The 21,006-nt window shown below is 26.8% G+C and overlaps 1 protein-coding gene across 1 annotated transcript in view; it reads right to left on the bottom strand.

The window, feature by feature from the left end:
- Window positions 1-21,006, bottom strand: part of LOC100166234 — a 567,258-nt gene that overhangs the window by 66,141 nt on the left and 480,111 nt on the right. The window contains exon 4 of the mRNA XM_001952454.5: window positions 18,419-18,526. Within this exon, the coding sequence (XP_001952489.2) occupies window positions 18,419-18,526 (108 nt within the window). The remainder of the gene's footprint in view (window positions 1-18,418; window positions 18,527-21,006) is intronic.

A 21,006-nucleotide genomic window follows, 5' to 3' on the forward strand; every position in this document is an offset into this window, starting at 1 on the left:
TCTTATTTTTTTGAACCAAAGTTTTGTACTGTAAATTATTAAGTAGATAAATTTTTCAAAGTCGTTGGTAATGTATCTAAATTATAACTTACAATTTGAACATGTAGTTTCTGTGTTGATAAAATGTACTTAGTAAGGAAATAAATTAAACAGCTAATTCAAAAATATAAAATATGTAATATTGTATCTTTTATTTATTATACTTAGACAATTTTTACAAACTATTTAATGATGATAGATTAATATTAATTACTAAAGTTTTCAAATCAACATAGCTACTATTTCATTACATATAATTATCATGGACTAATTATCTATAGTACACAAATTTACACTTCATAAATATTATGGAAAATCTAAATATTTTAAAACACGGCCTTTCAGTACATTATTTAAAAGCTAAATTTGAATAAACTCACTATTAATAAAGAAATACGCGGGTGGGGGGGACATGCTTGGAGAATAACCTTGTCCATGTGTGTTGCACGAAAAGAGCACGACATATTGTACTGAACGTCACATGCAGGGGACGAGGTCGTGTGCAGAAGATCCAAATGACTCCGGAAATTGTCGTCAAATGGCGGGTTTAGCGAGAGAAGCGGAGGGAGTCAGTTCTCGAAATTAGTTGGAAAATATTATTACATTTCACAGCAGTCGATTCCGACCGCTAATGTAATACATATATACGGCGTATACACGTAGGGTGGTACCTACATTTTCCGATAGCCGACTTATGTGTACGGTACACAAATAAATATATACTAGTAGTCGTAGGATACTAAAGATTTTCGACCGGACGTAATTTTTCGATTTCTTCGAGCAAATACGTATATTATAGGTACCTATTGTTATAGGCCCCCTGCGACCATAACCCGATTTACAAGGAAACGTTCGGTCAGATCCGGTAGCGCCGGTCAGTGTACATAATATGTCGCTAGTGTATTCCGTACGAACAAAAATAATCATATTTCATTCGCTCGATTTCGATGACATCGTACGCATACGCCCGGCATATTGTAAAATATAGCTGGGGGTAACGTTGAAAAGTATTTTATTCGATTTATACTATGAATTCGACAAAATATCAACAAAAAAAATCGATTTGTTGTAACTACTCGTGCACGAGCTATTATGATACGAAGGTACCCACCCGGAGGCAAACGTACAATATTACCACCAAAACGTAACAGTGTATGAGTAAAATATATACCTACGAAAAATTAATTTGAGGTAATGTATACATTTATTTATTCATAGACATTTCCGTTTTATTTTTTTTTAATTATCAACTTAATTAATAACTTATCGATATTAATGTTACACTAAATAATATGTTATTTTAACAGTAACTATTTAAAGAAACTGTCGAAAATGAATATCTATTATTTTGTCTGATTTATGTTTATAGTAAATACATTGTAATAATATAAAAAATACAAATGTTGTATTTTATTTTTGATATAGTTCGGTTATGTAGTTACTATTGAGCAATATTACTATATTATAAATAGGTTGATCGATGTTCATTTCATCGGAGAGAAGTAGATACCTGCTTATTTCTAAATAATCCCATTTAATAACGAAATATAATGCTTGTTTATTTAATCTTAGTTAGCGTAAAAGTAGTGAACTCATATTACACTTTATAATTTACAAAAGAAAATGTTTGATGTACATACGAAACTGCATTGCAAATTTCTATTTTTCATGATTTATTATTTTTCTTGATCTATAACCACGGTAAAAAGAAACCTTTTACTTTAACATCAAATCACCCCTAATTATGTTTATTATTAAAAATGTAATAATACCGTTTAATATTATTTCGAAATGTATTTAACTCATATACATTTAATAAAGACCTCATCATAATATCATTACCTTTGTTAGATTTAAAGCGAGCAGGAGTATTGATCGTCATTAATTTATCCCAACAAAGGAAATATATTTCTTTGTTTTTCCTGTTTCTTAAAAAAAAAAACAGATCGACGTTATAATATATATTATTAAACAGTGACAGAATACAATTATGCCCACCTGTATTGCAACGTTTCGTTTGTTTTGAGAAAATTAATGGTGCATTATTTTACTTTTAAAATTCCGATTGGTTTCATTATTTTATGGTTTATCAAAAAAGAGCAAAACAAAAATGTATTTTATTAATAACAATATTAAAACAAATTCCCAGTAACTACCGTTTCCGGACGGTATACTATCGATATCGGCGATTTATATCGGACCCGTCATAGGGTAGAGTTGTTTGTCATGGGTCGAGGGGTGGAAGTTAAAAAAAAACCGTATTGTCAGAAACATGTGACCTCGGCATTAGGTGCCCAAACTTACTCGTACGGACAAGACGGTCGCAGCCGAGAGCAAAAATTAACATGCCCACAACGCCGTCTCGCTGCACACCGTTACGTTATTGTTATTATTTTTATGATCATTGTTATTTATTTATTTTTGTTTTACTTTACCCTTCGAGTTGTCAAAAATTCCCGAGTACCTACCGGATTTTAACGAGCACCGTTAGTAGCGAAATAAATAATTTCGGCTATTTATATTCGTCTTGTTAAACCAGCCCCCCCTCCCCCATCTCGCTCGTGTCGTTCCACCTTTAGCACCCCCCCTCCCCCACGAGAAATATTTCGTTTGTACCCGTTAATGTGCTAACAAGAACGACCATCTCGCTCGATTCTCTTCCGGCCCTTTTGTAAAACGTCCGCCTCAATTATTCAACTCTGACAGAATTCTTCACTACTTCGTCGGCGGCCTCCATCGTCGCCGTGGCAGCACCTGCACGTCGTGTTCTTTGTTCACAAAACGACGAGAGACGTCTCCCATGGACGAATCGAAATATACAAAATACACCACACAACGGGTGAAATTTGAAATTTTTTATTACATTTAACTATTGATTTGTATATTTTTTTATTGAAACGCATTTGTGTTAAAAAATAAAATATGTAATTTATATGATATAATATATTATACGTTTCGTAATGCGAAAAATACGCTGTTTTTTTAATTGGGCACACGGAGGGTTTTGACGGATGCATAATATAGAGAACGATTACAGTATAATGACCATAATGAGCAATAAGAATATTATTATTCGTCGATTTAATTCGGTGTACATATTCTAGAAGCTCGGATGTAACATTATAATTTATATTAATTATTGTATGTAATTATGTAAACGTCATATTATAGAGTAGTTACTGCAGTGTACACACGTTTAACAGCATTACATACCTATGGTTCTTTTTTTTAACGGAAAAACTGACAAAAGTAATGTCACGTCATCGAAACGAAAAAATTAAAATTGAGTAATGTACGTGATATGGATACAAGTATTACTAGTAAAAACTGAAAGTAAAATCATATTATCATGATTCATGAGAGAATAAACACATGGGAGTTGGCTAGGTGACTGCAATGGATGACAAGTTAAATTGTAATTCAATTATTAAATCATTGCACACGAATAATGGAGACGGCCCTATCTATTATTTATATGGATTTTTTAATTTACTTATATTAATATATTAATAGCTTATTTTTCCTATAGTAAGATAAAAGTTGACTTTACATTTATATAATGATTTATTGTTATTACAATACCTTATTACCTATATATTATTATTATTTACTTATAAGTTATTACCACAAGCCGTTGAAAGAGTGAAAAGGTTTGTGATATAAAAAGCATTGTTCATGGTCTAAGTATTTTGAAATTTATTTTGTAGATAATTTAAGTAATACAAAATTATATTAAATTTATCTGATTATGACAAAATTGTTAATATCTGTTTGATCATCCAATGTCATCAACATATTTTGTATTTCAAATGCCATTAGAAATGTACCTACATAGGTTTACGGTGAACCTTTATTTTTAGATTAAAATTATAAAAACATATGATGAATCTTGTATTGATTTTTCAAACTATGAAAATAAAATTTCATAAATTCATTAATTTCAAATAATTTTTGACATTTTTTGATTTTGAAAATTTTCTTTGAAATTAGATCTTTAAATATTCATAATAAAAAATGATATTTATTTTTAATATTTTGACATAATATAAATATCATCCAAATATTCTGAAATAATTTTAACACTATATTAAATCTAGAGAATTCTCACATAAATATTTTGGGAATCTTGCATACATCTACAATGATTTAATTTGGAATTATAATGAAATAATAAAATTGAATTTGTTGAAAGTTGGTATTTTTACCTTTTCAAAGTTCCGACTAGATCAAATTTTCTACCAAAGTGTGCCATCGCCATTTGGAGCAGTAAGACTGCTTTAATTTTAAACATTGAGGGAGGTACCTAGTTAATTGGGTTTAGTCGAGGTCAAAAGTAAAAAAAATAGTACTTTGCTAAATAATTAGGAATAATAATAAAAATGTATTATATACCTCTACGGTATCGACTCATATAAGTTAATAACAGATAGTAAACAATAGTATGAAATAATATTACAATGACCACTATATACAATATGCGATTTGATTTTGTCCACAATTTTCTCAACCTAGCTAATTAATAATTTTAAAATAAAGTACTATTATCAATATTCAATATAAATATAAAATATTCTAAGAAATATAGTCTGAAAGACCTTTCCACACAGAGCCTTTTCATCATATCAATTATATTAATGATTTATCATTGAATTTAAATTTAACGAATCCATTAAAGTTACCTACACAAAAACGATAGATATACTCGACACCAATTATACAGCATAGCGCCTTCTTAGGTTTTGTTTAGTAATAAACTTAAGTGACACGTAAAATACACAGTTATACAAAACATTTAACAGAGCTATGCATTTAATATTATAACTTACAATTTATTATTTTTAATACCGTTATTATGATTATACCTTCTTATAAATGATTAATAAATATATTAAAAAAAAGTTAATTTTCACTAAAATCAAGAATTCGTTATTGCTGTTTATACCATTTTTGGTTACGAGACATATTTTGTATACATTATTCACAGATAATTTAGTTTTGTATTTGTCTAGAACTTGATAAAACAATAATAATAATTATGATCATACTTTATGTCATCTGAGATTCGCGTACAGCGGTTGTATAACGTTAATATAAAACAAACAAATGCGCTCAATTATGTTGGTGTTTAATTAAAAAAATACAGTCAAGCTCAAAGAAAAACAAATTATTCTTCATTTCCGTGTACATTTTATAACAGTATAATGTTTCAAGTGGTTTCTTACCACATCATCATATTTTACTATGCAATATTTCAATTAAATTCTCATAAGGCATTATAGAATATAATTGCGTCTTATTATTGGATTGTATTCAACATTTAAGTGTTTTTCCTCTACAGTTCTACACTAAACATTATGATAATATTATTCTATATATTTGTATATGCAGTGGCGCATTTAGAATATATGCGGCCCGTGGCGAAATAATTTTAACGCCGCCCCCTTCTCTCCCAATTATTTTCACCAACTACTTTTTACAACCTCAGACCTTCCCTCCCCACCCTCAAATACTGAAAATTCTGCACCTTGCTTGTTTTGAATAACATTTTAAAACTTATATCATATAGGGTTTAACAGTTTACAATGTTGAAGTGTTTTATTTAAATAAACGATTTTATCAAATAATTACATACCTAAGTAAATTTTATTAAAATAATAAATTGAATAACAATTTCTTTCTTGCCTGTAGGTGGACAAATTCTTCAATAACGTCATAATATTGGAGTTCACTGGTTAACTTTGACTCTGATAAATTATGGCTAAGGAGTTGAGCCTATTAATACCAATTGTAGACCACAGATAATTGTAAACTTTTATAAGAGTAGAAAATTATCTCCCCAGAGTCGTTTCACTCATATCACAATAAACTCAAAATAGATTGATACGATAATCTGTTATCACTTATTACTATTATTACTAGGGGTACAAAGTGCAAAAAAAAGTCTACACTAAAGGCAACAGTAGGTACTTGATATAAAATCACTCATGGTCGTCTTACACAACAGCACTAACAACAATTAGCTATAACTTGAAAAATTAAATCATTGATTAATCAATTTACTAATCGATGTTGCTATTAAAATGTTATACATTTTGTGATGCAGTCGATAAAACTACCACCCCTAAAACAGTTAACACTTTGTCACTGGTAGCATTCGCCCTCTTCGCCGCCACTAAATTCGCCATTGTGTTATCGTATATGTATAATATACATTTATAATTGAGTAATAACTGCAGTACTCTTAGATTTGTTTATGATCGAAAACACAATAAATTATACACTGCATTCAACGAAATATTTGATTCGGGCCAGGAAATTGGTAGTCCATAGACATTTGCGACATAAATACTAACCAAATGACAAAAATAAATAATAATTACCGGAAAGGTATCACCAAAAATAGCTTTTATTTAATTTTCTAAAATGTCCTACTAGACCGTATAGTGAAGTAAAAATCGTTTTTAATTCCATAATGGTTTTAAATTGCCTCATGAACTGATTGTACGAGGACATGAATACAAATGTAGAAGATAATGTACAAGTCGTGACAGAGGAAAATACACGTTCTTTACCGTACGAACTGTCTATATAATATATATAAAGGAGACCATTATCTTTAGACGGTGGACAATTGCTGGTGGCCAAATAGATTTTCCATAATGGTAATATCCAAAATCCTATTTATGTTTCAAATAAACCAAAAACTATTTTATTACTCTAAAATTTTACAATTACCTATTGGTTTAAATAGATTTTATCATCTGTTTCAATTCAAATTAATTTATTCAGTTTTTATTGACACTATTACTAATAGCAAGATCAAAATAATTTATTTTACTAAACCGGTAGAAAAAAAAGTAAAAGTTACAAACATTTTTATTTTGAGGTGAATGTTCAGAAAAAATAATAACTGTATTTTTTATATTTAATATGCATCTAAAAATGTAAAAATGATACAATTTTAACGTAATAATAATAAAAAAAAAATTAAATGCATTTGATTGTTTAATTTAGAATCAACATTATCATTTATTGTATGCGTAGATAAAAATAGTATTATATTAAAATAGGATCTTTTTATTCATAGTTTGAAATTGTCCTTGTATATTTGTTTCTTGTTTTATAGAAGTTATAATATTTCTGACGTAAACAAATATTATAAAAAAATATTTTATTGACTAAATATTCTTCATTAAATTTATTAAAACAAAACATTACCCTTAGTGATTCAAACTTATTAATATTGTATATATTATCCTGCAATAGTGGGGCATTTTTAAAATTAACTTTAATCTCTGCACACTTTGTTACCTAGTTAAAGTACAACTTTTATAGGCATACACTACGACTACATAAACATAACAGTATACATTAATTTCACTGTAATTAATATTTCACTGAGAAATTTTTGTTTTCATAGATGTTTACTTTTACTTTGTTTATATATTTTATAGATACTATATATTACGTTGTATGTGGACCAATTCAAGTAATTTAAAATGTATACAGAGTGATTATTTTAACGGTAAACATAAACTAAATACAAAATTAACGTTTTAGAAAATATATGTATTTATTTTGTTTACCTAATTATTTTGTAGTAATATTCAACAACATTCTTGGAGATAATAAATTGTATTATTTTCTATTATTTTTAATATTTTCTATTCTCAAAATGTTATGAAGTTTCTTAGTTTTTTTTTTTTTGTATGGATATTTAAAATTCCATACTACAAAGCAAAATATTTTTCTGAAAATTATGATAAATAAAAATCGTAATTCAAACAAGAAGTTAATTAATTACAAGTATTTAAATTTAAAAGTATTCATGCGTGGAGTAGTGTGGCACAGGGATACCCTACAAAATGTTGATAAATATGCTCATCCAAACATTAAATAGAACAGACAGTTCAAAATTTGATTTTTATTAATAAAAATGTACAAATGCTCAGACTATATTCTGCTTTGGATTATGAAAATAAAAAACTTATATTGTTTTTCAAGAAATTAAAAACTTAAACATTAATTACAATATCAATTTTGTTTTATAGAATAATATAAATATAAATATTTCAAAGACCATTAATAGTTTTTCAGGATTGTTTACTGTTGAAATAATGACCCATTAGTATAAGATAACTAATATTTATTTAACTATTTCATAAAATGTATAAGTGTTCGTTGAGTTCTTTATTATTGAAAATAGTTTACACAACTGATTTAAAAACGTCACTAGAGAATTTCTAAAACAATCTGTATAATATATTAATATTAAAACAAACAATTAAAAAATAACTAAACTGTATTAAGCACTTATGTTTAATACATACCTATAATATGTAATTGATACAATCATTCTATAATACAAATAATTTACTTATCAATTTTAATGTCAATAAACAACATGTATATACTATTTATATTATATTTCTTAATATTTATCGTTGATATACAAAAATATATTGAAATAATATAAATATATTATTGTTTCATTCCATTGCATGTTCAGTATATTTTTGCTTAAAATTGAATTATATTTTCGATACAGTTAAAATCAAAGATATTTCTACTTTTTTGTATTGGTTTAACATTTCTCAACTTGAAAATAATTGATAGCATGTGTTAAAAAGTTTGAAATCAAATCGAATCGTTTGTTATTTTGAACACGCAATAGCACCACTTTACTTGATCTAGCCTCGCGGTTAGAAATATAAATGCTTTAATAGCAAAAATTATAATACAACGATTGCGCGATTGCTGCGTAAAAACACGCACAAATGCATTATTCCTTTGTAAAATATATAATATATTCGACGGTCTTATTATTATTATTATTATTATTTTTTTTTTTGGTTTCATTTTGAATATTTTTTACGACCGGCAAATGCTGTCAGTCATAAAAAAAACCATCGCCTTCGCACGTCGTCGTGTACCTACCTACTCGAAGTGAAATGAGTGCATAAAGTAATATATGCCAAATCCTTGGGGGAATAAAAAAATCTGTAAATTGAATTTCACACGGTGGTGACGAGGGGGGTAAATCTATCCAACTATTCGGAATGCAATTTGTATAATATGCTGTTATTTAGGCCACGAGCTTTTGCAATTTTGATTCCCGCGCTCTGGTCTCGGTATTCAGTGTTGACCATAATAGTTCAACACGATTGTCCGGAATTTCTAGTAGTTAGAAATTATTATTACTACTAGATTTGCAGGTACCTCCACTTCACCACCACATCAAAATGGTTGCTACGAGAGTATGCTCTGATATCAATCATAATCGTTACGTTTCGATAAAATCAAAAATAGGTACATGAACAGTACGCAGGAAGAATACATTTCAAAAAGTATATTGAATAATTGAGTAACTATGAAACGTATATTATGTGTTTGTTTTCAGAGTTACAAAGTGGTACCTGCGAGTTTATATGAATCTGCCATGGTATTAATTACGATATTGTATAAATATCCAAATTTCGTCTGACTTTACTAAAAAAAAAAAAAAACTAAACGGACAATGTAAGCATGGGAAAATATATAAACTTCAAATAGTTGTTTCATAAATTGGTATTTTAAATTAACATAGATGTTCTTGATAGTATATTTAACAGCTTAATCATTCATTTTTCAAAATAATTAAAAGTAAAACTAATTTATTTAACAGGTATTCATTAAAAAATTATAAATAGGGGAATGAATAAAATGTATATTAAATAATTATTTTTATATTTAAATAATATGATTTTAGAATAATTGTGCATATTGTAATATTGAATAATCGTGTATTAGGTATTATAATATCTATAATTCTAATGATAATATTTATTTATAGCGTTAAATAATTAATTGAAGTGTAAATATATTTTTTAATTAATTAATCAAGTTTAGGAGTGACTAGGGTGAGATATATCATATTATATATAATATGGGATTTAAACCACAGGTATAAAATGGTAGCTGGTTGAATCGATAAGTTATTTTAAAACTACCTGAATTGGCGGATTCCATGCTATATTGAAGTGATAGATTGGTCCAGTGATCTCTCTCTAATAGCACATTATGAACGCTCGAAAAATTTTAAATCGTGATTCTCTAGCAATACCATTCTCGGGCTTTTATAATAAAAATCTACTACAAACAATTATATTGGAACGACAACCGAATACGATTTTGTCCATTTCGTATAAGTACTCTAATTTTCCATTAATTAATGTGTTTTATGACTCATAAAACTATGAACCAAATAAAAAAAAATCTTTAAATTAAATAGATTTAATGTACACGTTCAAAAATTTTACACTGTTTCGCATAATATACTGTAATATTATGAGGTCTTTGGTAGTTTGACGGCAATCTTGGGCTGTAATTTAATTTACGAATGTCCTCAGAATTTACACTGCTATATCAAAATATCAAAATATTAAAACTTACGATTTTTAACAGACTCTATGAAATTGTTTTCCATTTTACGATATCTAAGTCTTGTGGGTACGGATGAATTCCGTTACCCATAAATTATATTTATAATTTAAATATACAAAAATCACAAATCAATGTTCATTAAATGATAACGAATTACTGAAACGGAAATCTGTTCCTGTTAAGTAAAGTATAAAATAACGTCGATAAAAATTAAGACAGTTCGAGGTTTTTCTTTTCAACCAACAGAAAAATATATGGTAGCAGGTATACATATAAGAATGTGCCGGTTGTTCGTGAATTTATTTTGGCGACATTTTTTGTCACCTCAAAGAATACGATATGGATGGTAATTCTATCGTTATTATATACTTGTATTTTTTTTTTCGATATGCAAAAATGGAAAATACTTAATAAATAATAACACAACACCACGATGTCACTGTCACTTTAAGAAAATTATAATATGTTGATAAGTGAAACTACGGTGCATATGAAATTATTTGTTTCCTTCATTTATTCAGTATGATTGATAACTATTGAAATATAGTTGTATGGTTGGGTAATTTGAAATTTAAATGAGTTTGAGATATCTCACGAGGAAGACGAAACTTCGAAGATGATGCTTTCGTTAGACACATCATTTGAATCGTAAATTGTGTTTTTGTTTAAATAAACGACGTGGAAGCAAATTGGAAGGTATGCAATTCCATGGAGAAACTAAACTTTGATGTTGGCTGGCACAATTTGATTAATAATTATTATCTACAAGTAAACATTTGTCTTGCTTTTACAAAATATTTAAAAATATATTGCAGAAAAACTGATATTTACCATTTCACCGATTAATGGCTGTTTTACTTCTCAAATCACTTCTAATTAAATTTTTTCTCCTTGTAGATTTTATGGTAGACATGACGTCCTTCGTAATCAATGAAAAACTACCTTTCTATTATATTATATTATTTTATCGATGTACATTATTATCGTTAACTATCAAACCGAACTTTGGAAGTTTGAAATATTAAATGGTTATTTTAAGGTTAGTGAAACACATATTATGTGTATACTGTAAATAGTTAATTAATTTATTATACATTTATACATCTGTGTTTGTCACTGTTGAATCGTAAATGTAATAGAAATTTAGGATTGCTAATTGATCAAAGTAGATTTTAATTATAAGAATCTAATTAGTTCCTATGAATTTAACTAGGCGTATGAAAACATTCACTACCTAGTCAATAATAATATTTTTATTTATCTTTTATTCCTTTTAAATCAAACTTATTTTGTTTAGTATTAATGAACTAGCAAGTATTTTAAAATATTATCATAACTAATAGGGCAATAATTCCTGTAATATGAAATAAACATTTGCACAATTTCACTAAATATTATCTGTTATTTTTTTTAAGATATGTATTATGAATATGTTTTCTATTTTAATTTAAATACCTAAATAACCATTAAATGTATAAAACCGATAGAAATTATCAAACAATATATTTTAGCATTAATTATTACATCTACACACCGTACATTAATAAAAACACTTAAATTCATTATATATTATTTTTAATTATAATCAAAATATAACAAAGATATATCATAACATTTATACATTTTATAATCTAAATATATAACCATATAATAAGCGTATAGTATAAGTAATATAAGTTAAAAAGATACCTATTCTGAAATAAAATATATTATTTTTAAACTTAGTTTTATTATTGGCATTTTACTTTATTGTATTACAATATTCAAAATGGTAATATTGATTGTTTTTTTTATTTTTAAAAATATTCCATATCATATAATATATGATTGAATAAAAATAAATTATGCTTATAACAGTTATTAACGTAATGACGGTCACTCATCCATTTATCACATTCTGACCTTTTCCGATTAATTTACAATTAATAATCAATGTATACAAATTGTATATTTCCATTGTTGTTTCATATTATAATACGTAATTTAATAGTTTGAAATAATATGAAAATCGATTTTATGAATTGGTAAAATTGATTTTATTACATTCTACTTTTAAAAATTAACTAATGATATTGTAATACCAATTTCGCATATTTGAAAATAAAAAAATATATTTCTTTGTGAATAAAAAAACTTTAATTAAAAATTCTCATATACATATAGTAAAGATTGGGAATCTTTAATTTTCGATTAATTAATCTTATTTGTTTAATTTTTTCACTCAAATTTTTTGAATTCATTTAAATTTAAACGACACTCGTATTAGTGTAAATATGATCTAAATTTTTTCTGTGATTTTCATAATAACAAAAATAATATTTATTTCTATTAAAATATGCTTACTTAAAATAAAAATAGTATATGTAGCATTATAGTAAAAAAAATGGTATTGAATATATTTATTTTATTTGTAAACAATTATTATTTTCGAAAGACAATCGAAAATAATATACAATATTAAGACCATACTTAGATTAAAGCGGATCGTGTAAGCTTTATTCATTGTTTCTGGAAAATATTGGCTATTAATTAGTATACAAGTTTAGATAATTTTTGACTTTGGAGTTCATTGTTTTAAATTTATCAACTTAAACACAATATGCAGTTACTAATCAATATCTTTTGATTTTCTTGAGTTTGGAAATTCATCTTTTGAATTTTATGTGACATTATATACTTATAAACATAAACAATATTATTTTGGTTGGTATAGTTAAAATTAATATGTATTACTTAATATTGTTACTTATTGTGGGTGAAGATTGCTTTAGAAAATAACTCCATAATATTTTTGATGTGAAGTAATTCGGATTAAAAATGTATAGAGCCATCAGTTAAATTTGAATTGTTTTTTGTAGGGTTACGATTATGAAATATCACACATGAATTTTTAACTTTGAAGTATTTCAAACTTGAAACTTTCATTTTTCTTGAAATATTTCAATGGAATATTGAAAAAAATATTTTCATTATTTTCTATAAAAGCATAAAATCATCACTAAATTTTACATATAAGCTAAACATAATATAATTCAAACTGATCACACGGACAACTCATCAAAATGATAAAATAACTATTCCTAAAATCAAAACTTTAAAATTCAGTAGATACTTTTGTAAAGTAGGTCTTGAACTTATAATAGTAACATTCCACCTAATATTTTAAACTGTCAATTATACACAAAATTCAAACTTCTTATAAACATATGGCTAAAAAAATCATACGACATAACTAGATTTTCTACTTGTTTCTTATTATCCTATATCTTTCTTGGATGCAAAAATTAAATCACCTCTATCTTTTATTTTCCTACTCTTTTGTTCTATACTTGTTTATTACTACCTCAGCGTTAATTTTTATTTCTTTATTTATTCTTACGATTGCTCAGTATATAATAAATTAATTTGTAAGACTCCAAACTCACCAATACGAGGTTACACCTCAGTGGTAAAAGTTGGGCCAAATACTTCTGTTATTATATAATCAGTTACTATTTTAGTAATTACGTGTTTTTGTGTAACATTGCTACTATTAAATGTCTAATTGTTTTTATGGCCAAATAAATATTATTATTATTATAAATCGTCATACTGATTTCATACCTGATTGGTGATTATCAATTTTTAATCTCTGATCACAATGTAGATAAGATATATTATATAAGATAGATAGTTGTTATGTAATTTATATAATGTACGATGTTAGCAATATTTCTATAACATTTTCCACTTAACATTTAATTAAGTAGAGATGTTTACTGCACTTCCTATTAAAGTTTTGACTTAATATTTGACTTTTATGTCTTATTTTTCATCAAAATGAAAAATATCATGACACTTTGGAACCCTAATTTTTTGTGTAAAAATATTACAAAATTATATAAATCGTTTTATAATAATATATTATAGTCAGTATTGTATAATATCATACAGATAAATTGTTTTTATTTTTATATTTTGAACTTCACCATCTCCAGACCCTTTTAATTTTGGGTAACAAAGCTTACAGCCTGATAGATAATTTTGGAATAAATGATACTTGATTAGGATAATACATTTTGTCTTTGATAATACACTCATTGCCGTTGTTCGTTTAAGACCGTATATCTGAGTGTAATTACAATTATTTCTTACAATATTGAAAATTATTATTTCATTTTTCTTTCAGTTTAATTGTTTATGATAACGACATCAATAGTTTGTTTTACAAATATTAAAGCGTACAGAAAGAGATAAGCACAATACAGATTACCTAAGGACATAATATGTTGAGCAATTGTCCCCTTAGTGCTCACTTCGACGCAATCTGGTTTAAGGTATACATATTACTATTTTAAATTTGATAATAATAGTAAATCGTTGTATTTGAAAATCAAATCAGAGCGGAGATCGGTTTACCTAAAAATGGAGGAGATTTTATTAAAAATGGGTACACTATATATTATGTTCTTTGCAGTTTTCCAAATAAGTTTTTTAAACTACTAAGAAATTTGACCTTTGTAAAATACGAGCTTTGTTCAATTTCCAATCAATTGATAAGGTCACACGCAACACTTTTACTATCCTAAAAATTGTTTTCGAAAAAAAAAAAATGAAAACCTATTGTAAGCCAAATAGCTCCCTCGACCCGCTCTAAATCTAAAATGGGAGCAATCGGATTGTGGTTTTTGATTATTTTTTCTCATCATTTTGGTTTGTTATATTAACACAAATTAAGTTTTTGTTAATATTTTGTTTATTTATTTTAGTGATATAGTCTTGTATGTATATTGTATATTAAGATACAATTAATAAGATGATTATTTTATCATTTAATTTGTTGTTGAACAAATGTATTTTTGAAAACATTTCTTTCACACTATTTTGAAGTCGTTAACTTCTTTAAAAAAGATATATTTTTTTAAGTTAATTATTTTTTTGAAATGAAAACATTTTTATTTTTACTTTTTATATTTTAAAATAAATAGAAGGTTTTCTAAGAATTGGTTTTCTATCTCATGTTTAAAAGTTGAATTTCAAATCTAGTAAAAATGTAGGTTCATCAAGACATTTCATACTTATATCAATGACCTATAATAATAATAGTTAACCATTTGACGGATATTTTGCATACTATTATCTACCCTACATAGAATTATTTCAATAGTTGTAAGATCTATGTCACATAAGAATCTTTAGTAAATCAATTTTTCAAATTTTAACTTTTGAAATACATTACCTTTGAACATTGTGTTTGTTAATAGTTACTGATGGCATTTTTTTGAGTTTTGAACATAAAACAAACCTATTATTTTTAGTATATATATAAAAAAAGCAGGTAATTGGATGTCGTTCTGCTGTACAGTAGATTACAAGTGGGTCATTGTATAATGGCTGTATTAAATTTGAATTCAATGATATAATATCATTGTATAAGAAAAACGATTCTGAGCGGAGACGGTTTGTCAGCCTGAATATTTTATATTGTTATTATTTATTTTATAATGTAGGTAATCAAGTTGAACTAATATTAAAATATTACAATTTTTTATTCGTTTCTATGGTGATAAACAAAGCATTAGAAATTAAAATCCCATTTTTAGCTTATTTTCGTAATTTTTCGGTGGTTTTTCCAGTGGCATTAAATAACTATTGAGAAAATCGAAAAATGACCTCTCTAAAGTACCATCTTGATCCAATTTGATAAAATATAAGGTACTATATGTTGAAATAGAAACACTCCTTCTGGAAGAAATTTTGTATACAGGATATAAAAAGAAAAAGAAAGAAAAAATAAACACCATTGTAAAAACAATAGCTCCCTCGCTCCGCTCAGAATCTAAAAATATATATTGCTAGTAATATACACTACTAAACATTATCTGAATTTATTGTTATATTTTTGACCGCCAATTTAATTTTTGAATTATTCAACATCTGGTTATTAGATCTATCTCCAGAGCTTATATTATTTCATCTTTTATTTCCGTTTATGTTTTTCATGGTTGATAGGTGTCTAAAAATGGATGTTATTATCTTGACTTACAATTTTCGGACCTTTCTGACGATTAAGTATGGTAGCTATACATCTTTCATAAAAAACAATTCATTCGATATTTCTATGAAAAAAAATGAAAAAAATTACTTTTTAATGTGGGTACCTCTGGTACCTACTACGATTGGTGTAAAATTTAAGAACTAAAAAGCGAAGAAATAATAGAGTAAATAATTTTTTTTCATCTGATATAATAAATTATGAATACAGACTGAATATTTAATGATTTATCGTATTTCTCAAGAACATAATTAAATATGAAATTAAAACAATGATGTTGCGCAAATAGCTAATATAGAGTTTCTACTGCTGTCGGTTATGCAGGGAAAAAATAGCTAACATACTCAGAATGAAAATTAATTAAACGGTATTCTTATTTATTAATAAGCTACCATAGTACCATATGTGCTTTTTTAATTTTGAACCAATTATAATATAAAGTTAAAACTATGCAATTTTTCAGACTTATTTTTTGTGTGGTCATTATTTTGTCATTTTTATCGCATAATATGGATTCAATAATTTATAAAAAAAAAAAAACACTTTTTGGTTTTGAGTAATATAATTCATAGTTATTTTTAAAATATGATGTTAAATAATTTAAAACTGCGAACAGTAGTGGACTACTTATAACAGTGGCTTATAATTTATAAAATATAATATATTGCACACTTTAATCTAAGTTATTTTCGTGTAACAGTATATCCTATTTTTTTCTCAAATGTATTTTTGTAGTGATTAACAATTTATAACAAAGTAACTCAACTCTATAAGTTTTTGACAAGATCGCATATTATAAAGTATACAAATTTTATGCTTCTTCGCACTTTTCCTGACATACGTTATAAATGATAAAACTTTTAACAAATATTAATCCAACTTTAAGTTACATGTTATAAAGTTTATGCGACTAGCTGTAGTATGTAATGAATACGTAATAATTTTAACTTACCTTATATGTAGGTAGCTAAAAACTATCCATTTTACATAATAACACGATCGTATATATAATAATGTTTTATTTGTTAAGTAATTTATTTCAGCGAGAAATGTGAACACTGCATTATGTGGTAGTAGAAAATGCTGGAATGCCATCACGGTCATAATTATAATTCTCCGTGGTGAACTGTATAAATTAAACACATGATTCCTAACTTTGGTACACGCAATATCAAATCATGAGTTCTTTTTATATATTATATTATATACCAACCATCTACAATGTACATTGACGAGTATTTAAAATTAAACGATACACGTAAAATAGAGACACGAAATTAAATTATCCGTAAGATATTTATGATGCATTTATTTCGAATAAAATATTTGGGATGTCGCATTCTAGTACACTATAGATAATAGCACTGTAATGTTTTTAATTATTTAATCGACACGGTCGAGTGACATTTTAAACGTTCAATATTGGTAGTACTACACAAAAAGTAAACGTTAAAACACGTTGCACCCTATTTTTTCCCCTTATGTATGATTGATTATCTAATGCATAATATGCCTATCACACATAAATGTATGTAATTAAACATATTTACCATAGTGATGACAGTTTATATTACAGTACAACTTCCATATTTTAAAGTCTCACAGGCAACAAAAAAATGCGGTAACTAAAAGGTACCTATTATTGAAAAATTTCGTTAAATATAATTAAATAAATTTGGATCTAATATTTTGGTTTGGTTTTCAAAAATATTTCGCTAAATAGACAATTTTCTTACATGGAAGTTTGTTATACTATGGAATTGTCTTCGTTATACTGTATTAATGGGAGTTTATAGTAGGCAATATTAGTTTTAAGTGGAATCCCATTTCTTAAAAAAAAACTCACTTTGCCACTATAGGTTGCATAGATTTATTATATTATTACACAATATTATGTTAAAAAAGTTGCAAAAATGATATTACCTCCAGATACCATGCATGTCAACTTCACTCGATCTCCCTCGTAGAACGGTCCTGTGTGTTCTATCTCCTCGTTGTACTCGCTCAGGATGACCGGTTTCTGTGGTGGCACTGTGGAACGATAGATACGCATAGTTAATAATGTGATACTTATGACACGTAAAAATATATGAAATTATTTACATGCCGACCCGACCAATTTTCTTAGACAAGGTATAATGATATTATTATATATATTATACACATGTGACACGCACGTGACACAACCTTATAACGTCTCCTAGTATTTAACAGACGCATTAGCAAGTTGATGTGGCGAATACGACCATAGTTGAAGACACGTAAGTGGATTAGAAAAGAAGCAACATAGTGATTGGAGTATTGGGTAACTTGGAAACGTATAGGTACATGATAGTAAAGTGGGTACATTATATTATGTGCCATCAATAATTCTTTGGAAAAACTTTAAATTGGCATCAACCCTTTTATCTGATAGATATAGTTACATGCCTAATGCATGTGGGACAGTCACTCAACGTGTGGTTGATATTGAGAACGTGACTCGCGAAGTAGAGGAAGCGCCTTTACACACACTCTATAATTGATGAGGTGGATGCAATATAAGGGTCCCATAGGACGAAGCCGAACTCTAATAGGGGAGGAGTTACAGCCTAATATTAAAACAGCGTCCATTGAGGTGGACAGCTTGAACTAGTATGTAATACGTTATAAAAATTCTATCGTCTTGTAGGTTTGGCAACTTATGGATCGGATGTGAGCATGGCTATTTTGATACTATACAGCAGGTCGGGTGGAAATATTATTAAAATATATTTTATAAACAGTGAATGCAGTCAAGTCATTTGTATAATTTGTGTATAAAGAAACATTTTGGGAAGCGTTTATTATTTGAAACTCTTAACTCTCTATTTCGAGGGAGCTTTCCCACCACCAATTTTTTTTTTATAGTTATGGCGTGTATAATAATCAATAAACATATACATTATTAATATAAAAACTATTAACTAGGTTATATAAACATTTAGTACCTATTAAGTCTTAGTCGGTAAGTTTAAATATATGTACCAAATATAAACCTGGTTAAACGATAATATATAAGTGATAGGAGTAGACAAATGTCGGTCCTAAATGTGATCACTTGATGTAGTCACTGTGACACTGTTAGATAAAAAAATAATAAAGTATTATATTTTAATTATTTAGTGTGTCTAAAGCGATTGAAATATACGATAGTGCACACGCATGATGCCAGTTCACCGCCCCCTTAATCAAGCCTCATATTCACTCCTGGCAGCGATTAAGCAATTTGATGCGTACTATATGCGATGTTTACCAATAAAATAATATTGTTTATTACATTATATTGTATTATTTCTTAAGCAAAAGGAAGTGCGATCACTGAATGGTTTCTTCCCTCACTCTATTTATGTTTTTTTTTTTAATATTGTTCTAGCACATATTCTTATTATGCCTTTGTGTATATAGATTGTATATTATTCTCTAATAATAATAATAAAAAAAAAATACTGCATTATAATAATATTATATAATACCATTGTTTGTTTATTCTCAAAGAGTATAATTTTACGACTTTTAACTTATAATTAACAAATTAAAAAAATTAGCCAAAATATGATCAGTATCCCCAGCTTAGAAGTTTGGTAAAGAATATTTTACAGACGGTGACAGTTTCGATTACATTTTATTACCAGGAAATTTACGCCAGCCAGCCTAATATTCATTCCATTAATGGATTTTATTGACAATACCACAGGTACTGAAATGCCGAAATCTAAAACTTTTTTAAGTTACCATTAGATGAGTTTCAGTATTTGGCTTTAATTTTTGCCCGAGTTGATATCATGGTAAAGTTATAATATGTGTATTATTTAACCATTTCCGGTGTTCTGAATTATATACTATTTTATTTGAAAAAAATGTAGTGCTTCCGGTCCGATTTATACATTTTTTAGTTCAAAATGGAAGAGATAAAAATCGCATAAACCCATTTCAATCATTTATAATAATTAATACGAATAAAAGCATGAAAAAAATGCTCATAATAAATGTAGATTGACATATTATTATTAAGTATGCAAAATATAATATTATAGTATACCTAATATAATATTATATGGGTACTTAATAATATTATAAATAATAAAAACATAATCAATTATTCACAAGCCTAACCAATAACCCAGTAACTCATGTTAATAGGTATTAATTTTATTATGAAACTATTAAAATGAATAAATGAAATGTAATATCATAACAATGTAATGTGAATGATTATTGTGCACATTTTAATATTATGTTTGAAACTTCATGACTCTATGCACCTTGTAAAATATACCTATACGGCTATACATATTATTTTAACTGAAACTAAGGAACTTCCCGCAACTAACTACTCTCACCAATTCTTCTAGATTATACAATTGGGTATTATCATACCGGATATTTAATTTATGATATTTCTTATGATTCAATATAATATATTATATCTTTATTTTTAAATTTTGGGAGTAGCGATGAATGTATTGATTTTACAATGATGTGTGTTTTTT

This window comes from Acyrthosiphon pisum, chromosome X, assembly GCF_005508785.2.
Source record: "Acyrthosiphon pisum isolate AL4f chromosome X, pea_aphid_22Mar2018_4r6ur, whole genome shotgun sequence".
Taxonomy (NCBI): Eukaryota; Metazoa; Arthropoda; class Insecta; order Hemiptera; family Aphididae; genus Acyrthosiphon; species Acyrthosiphon pisum.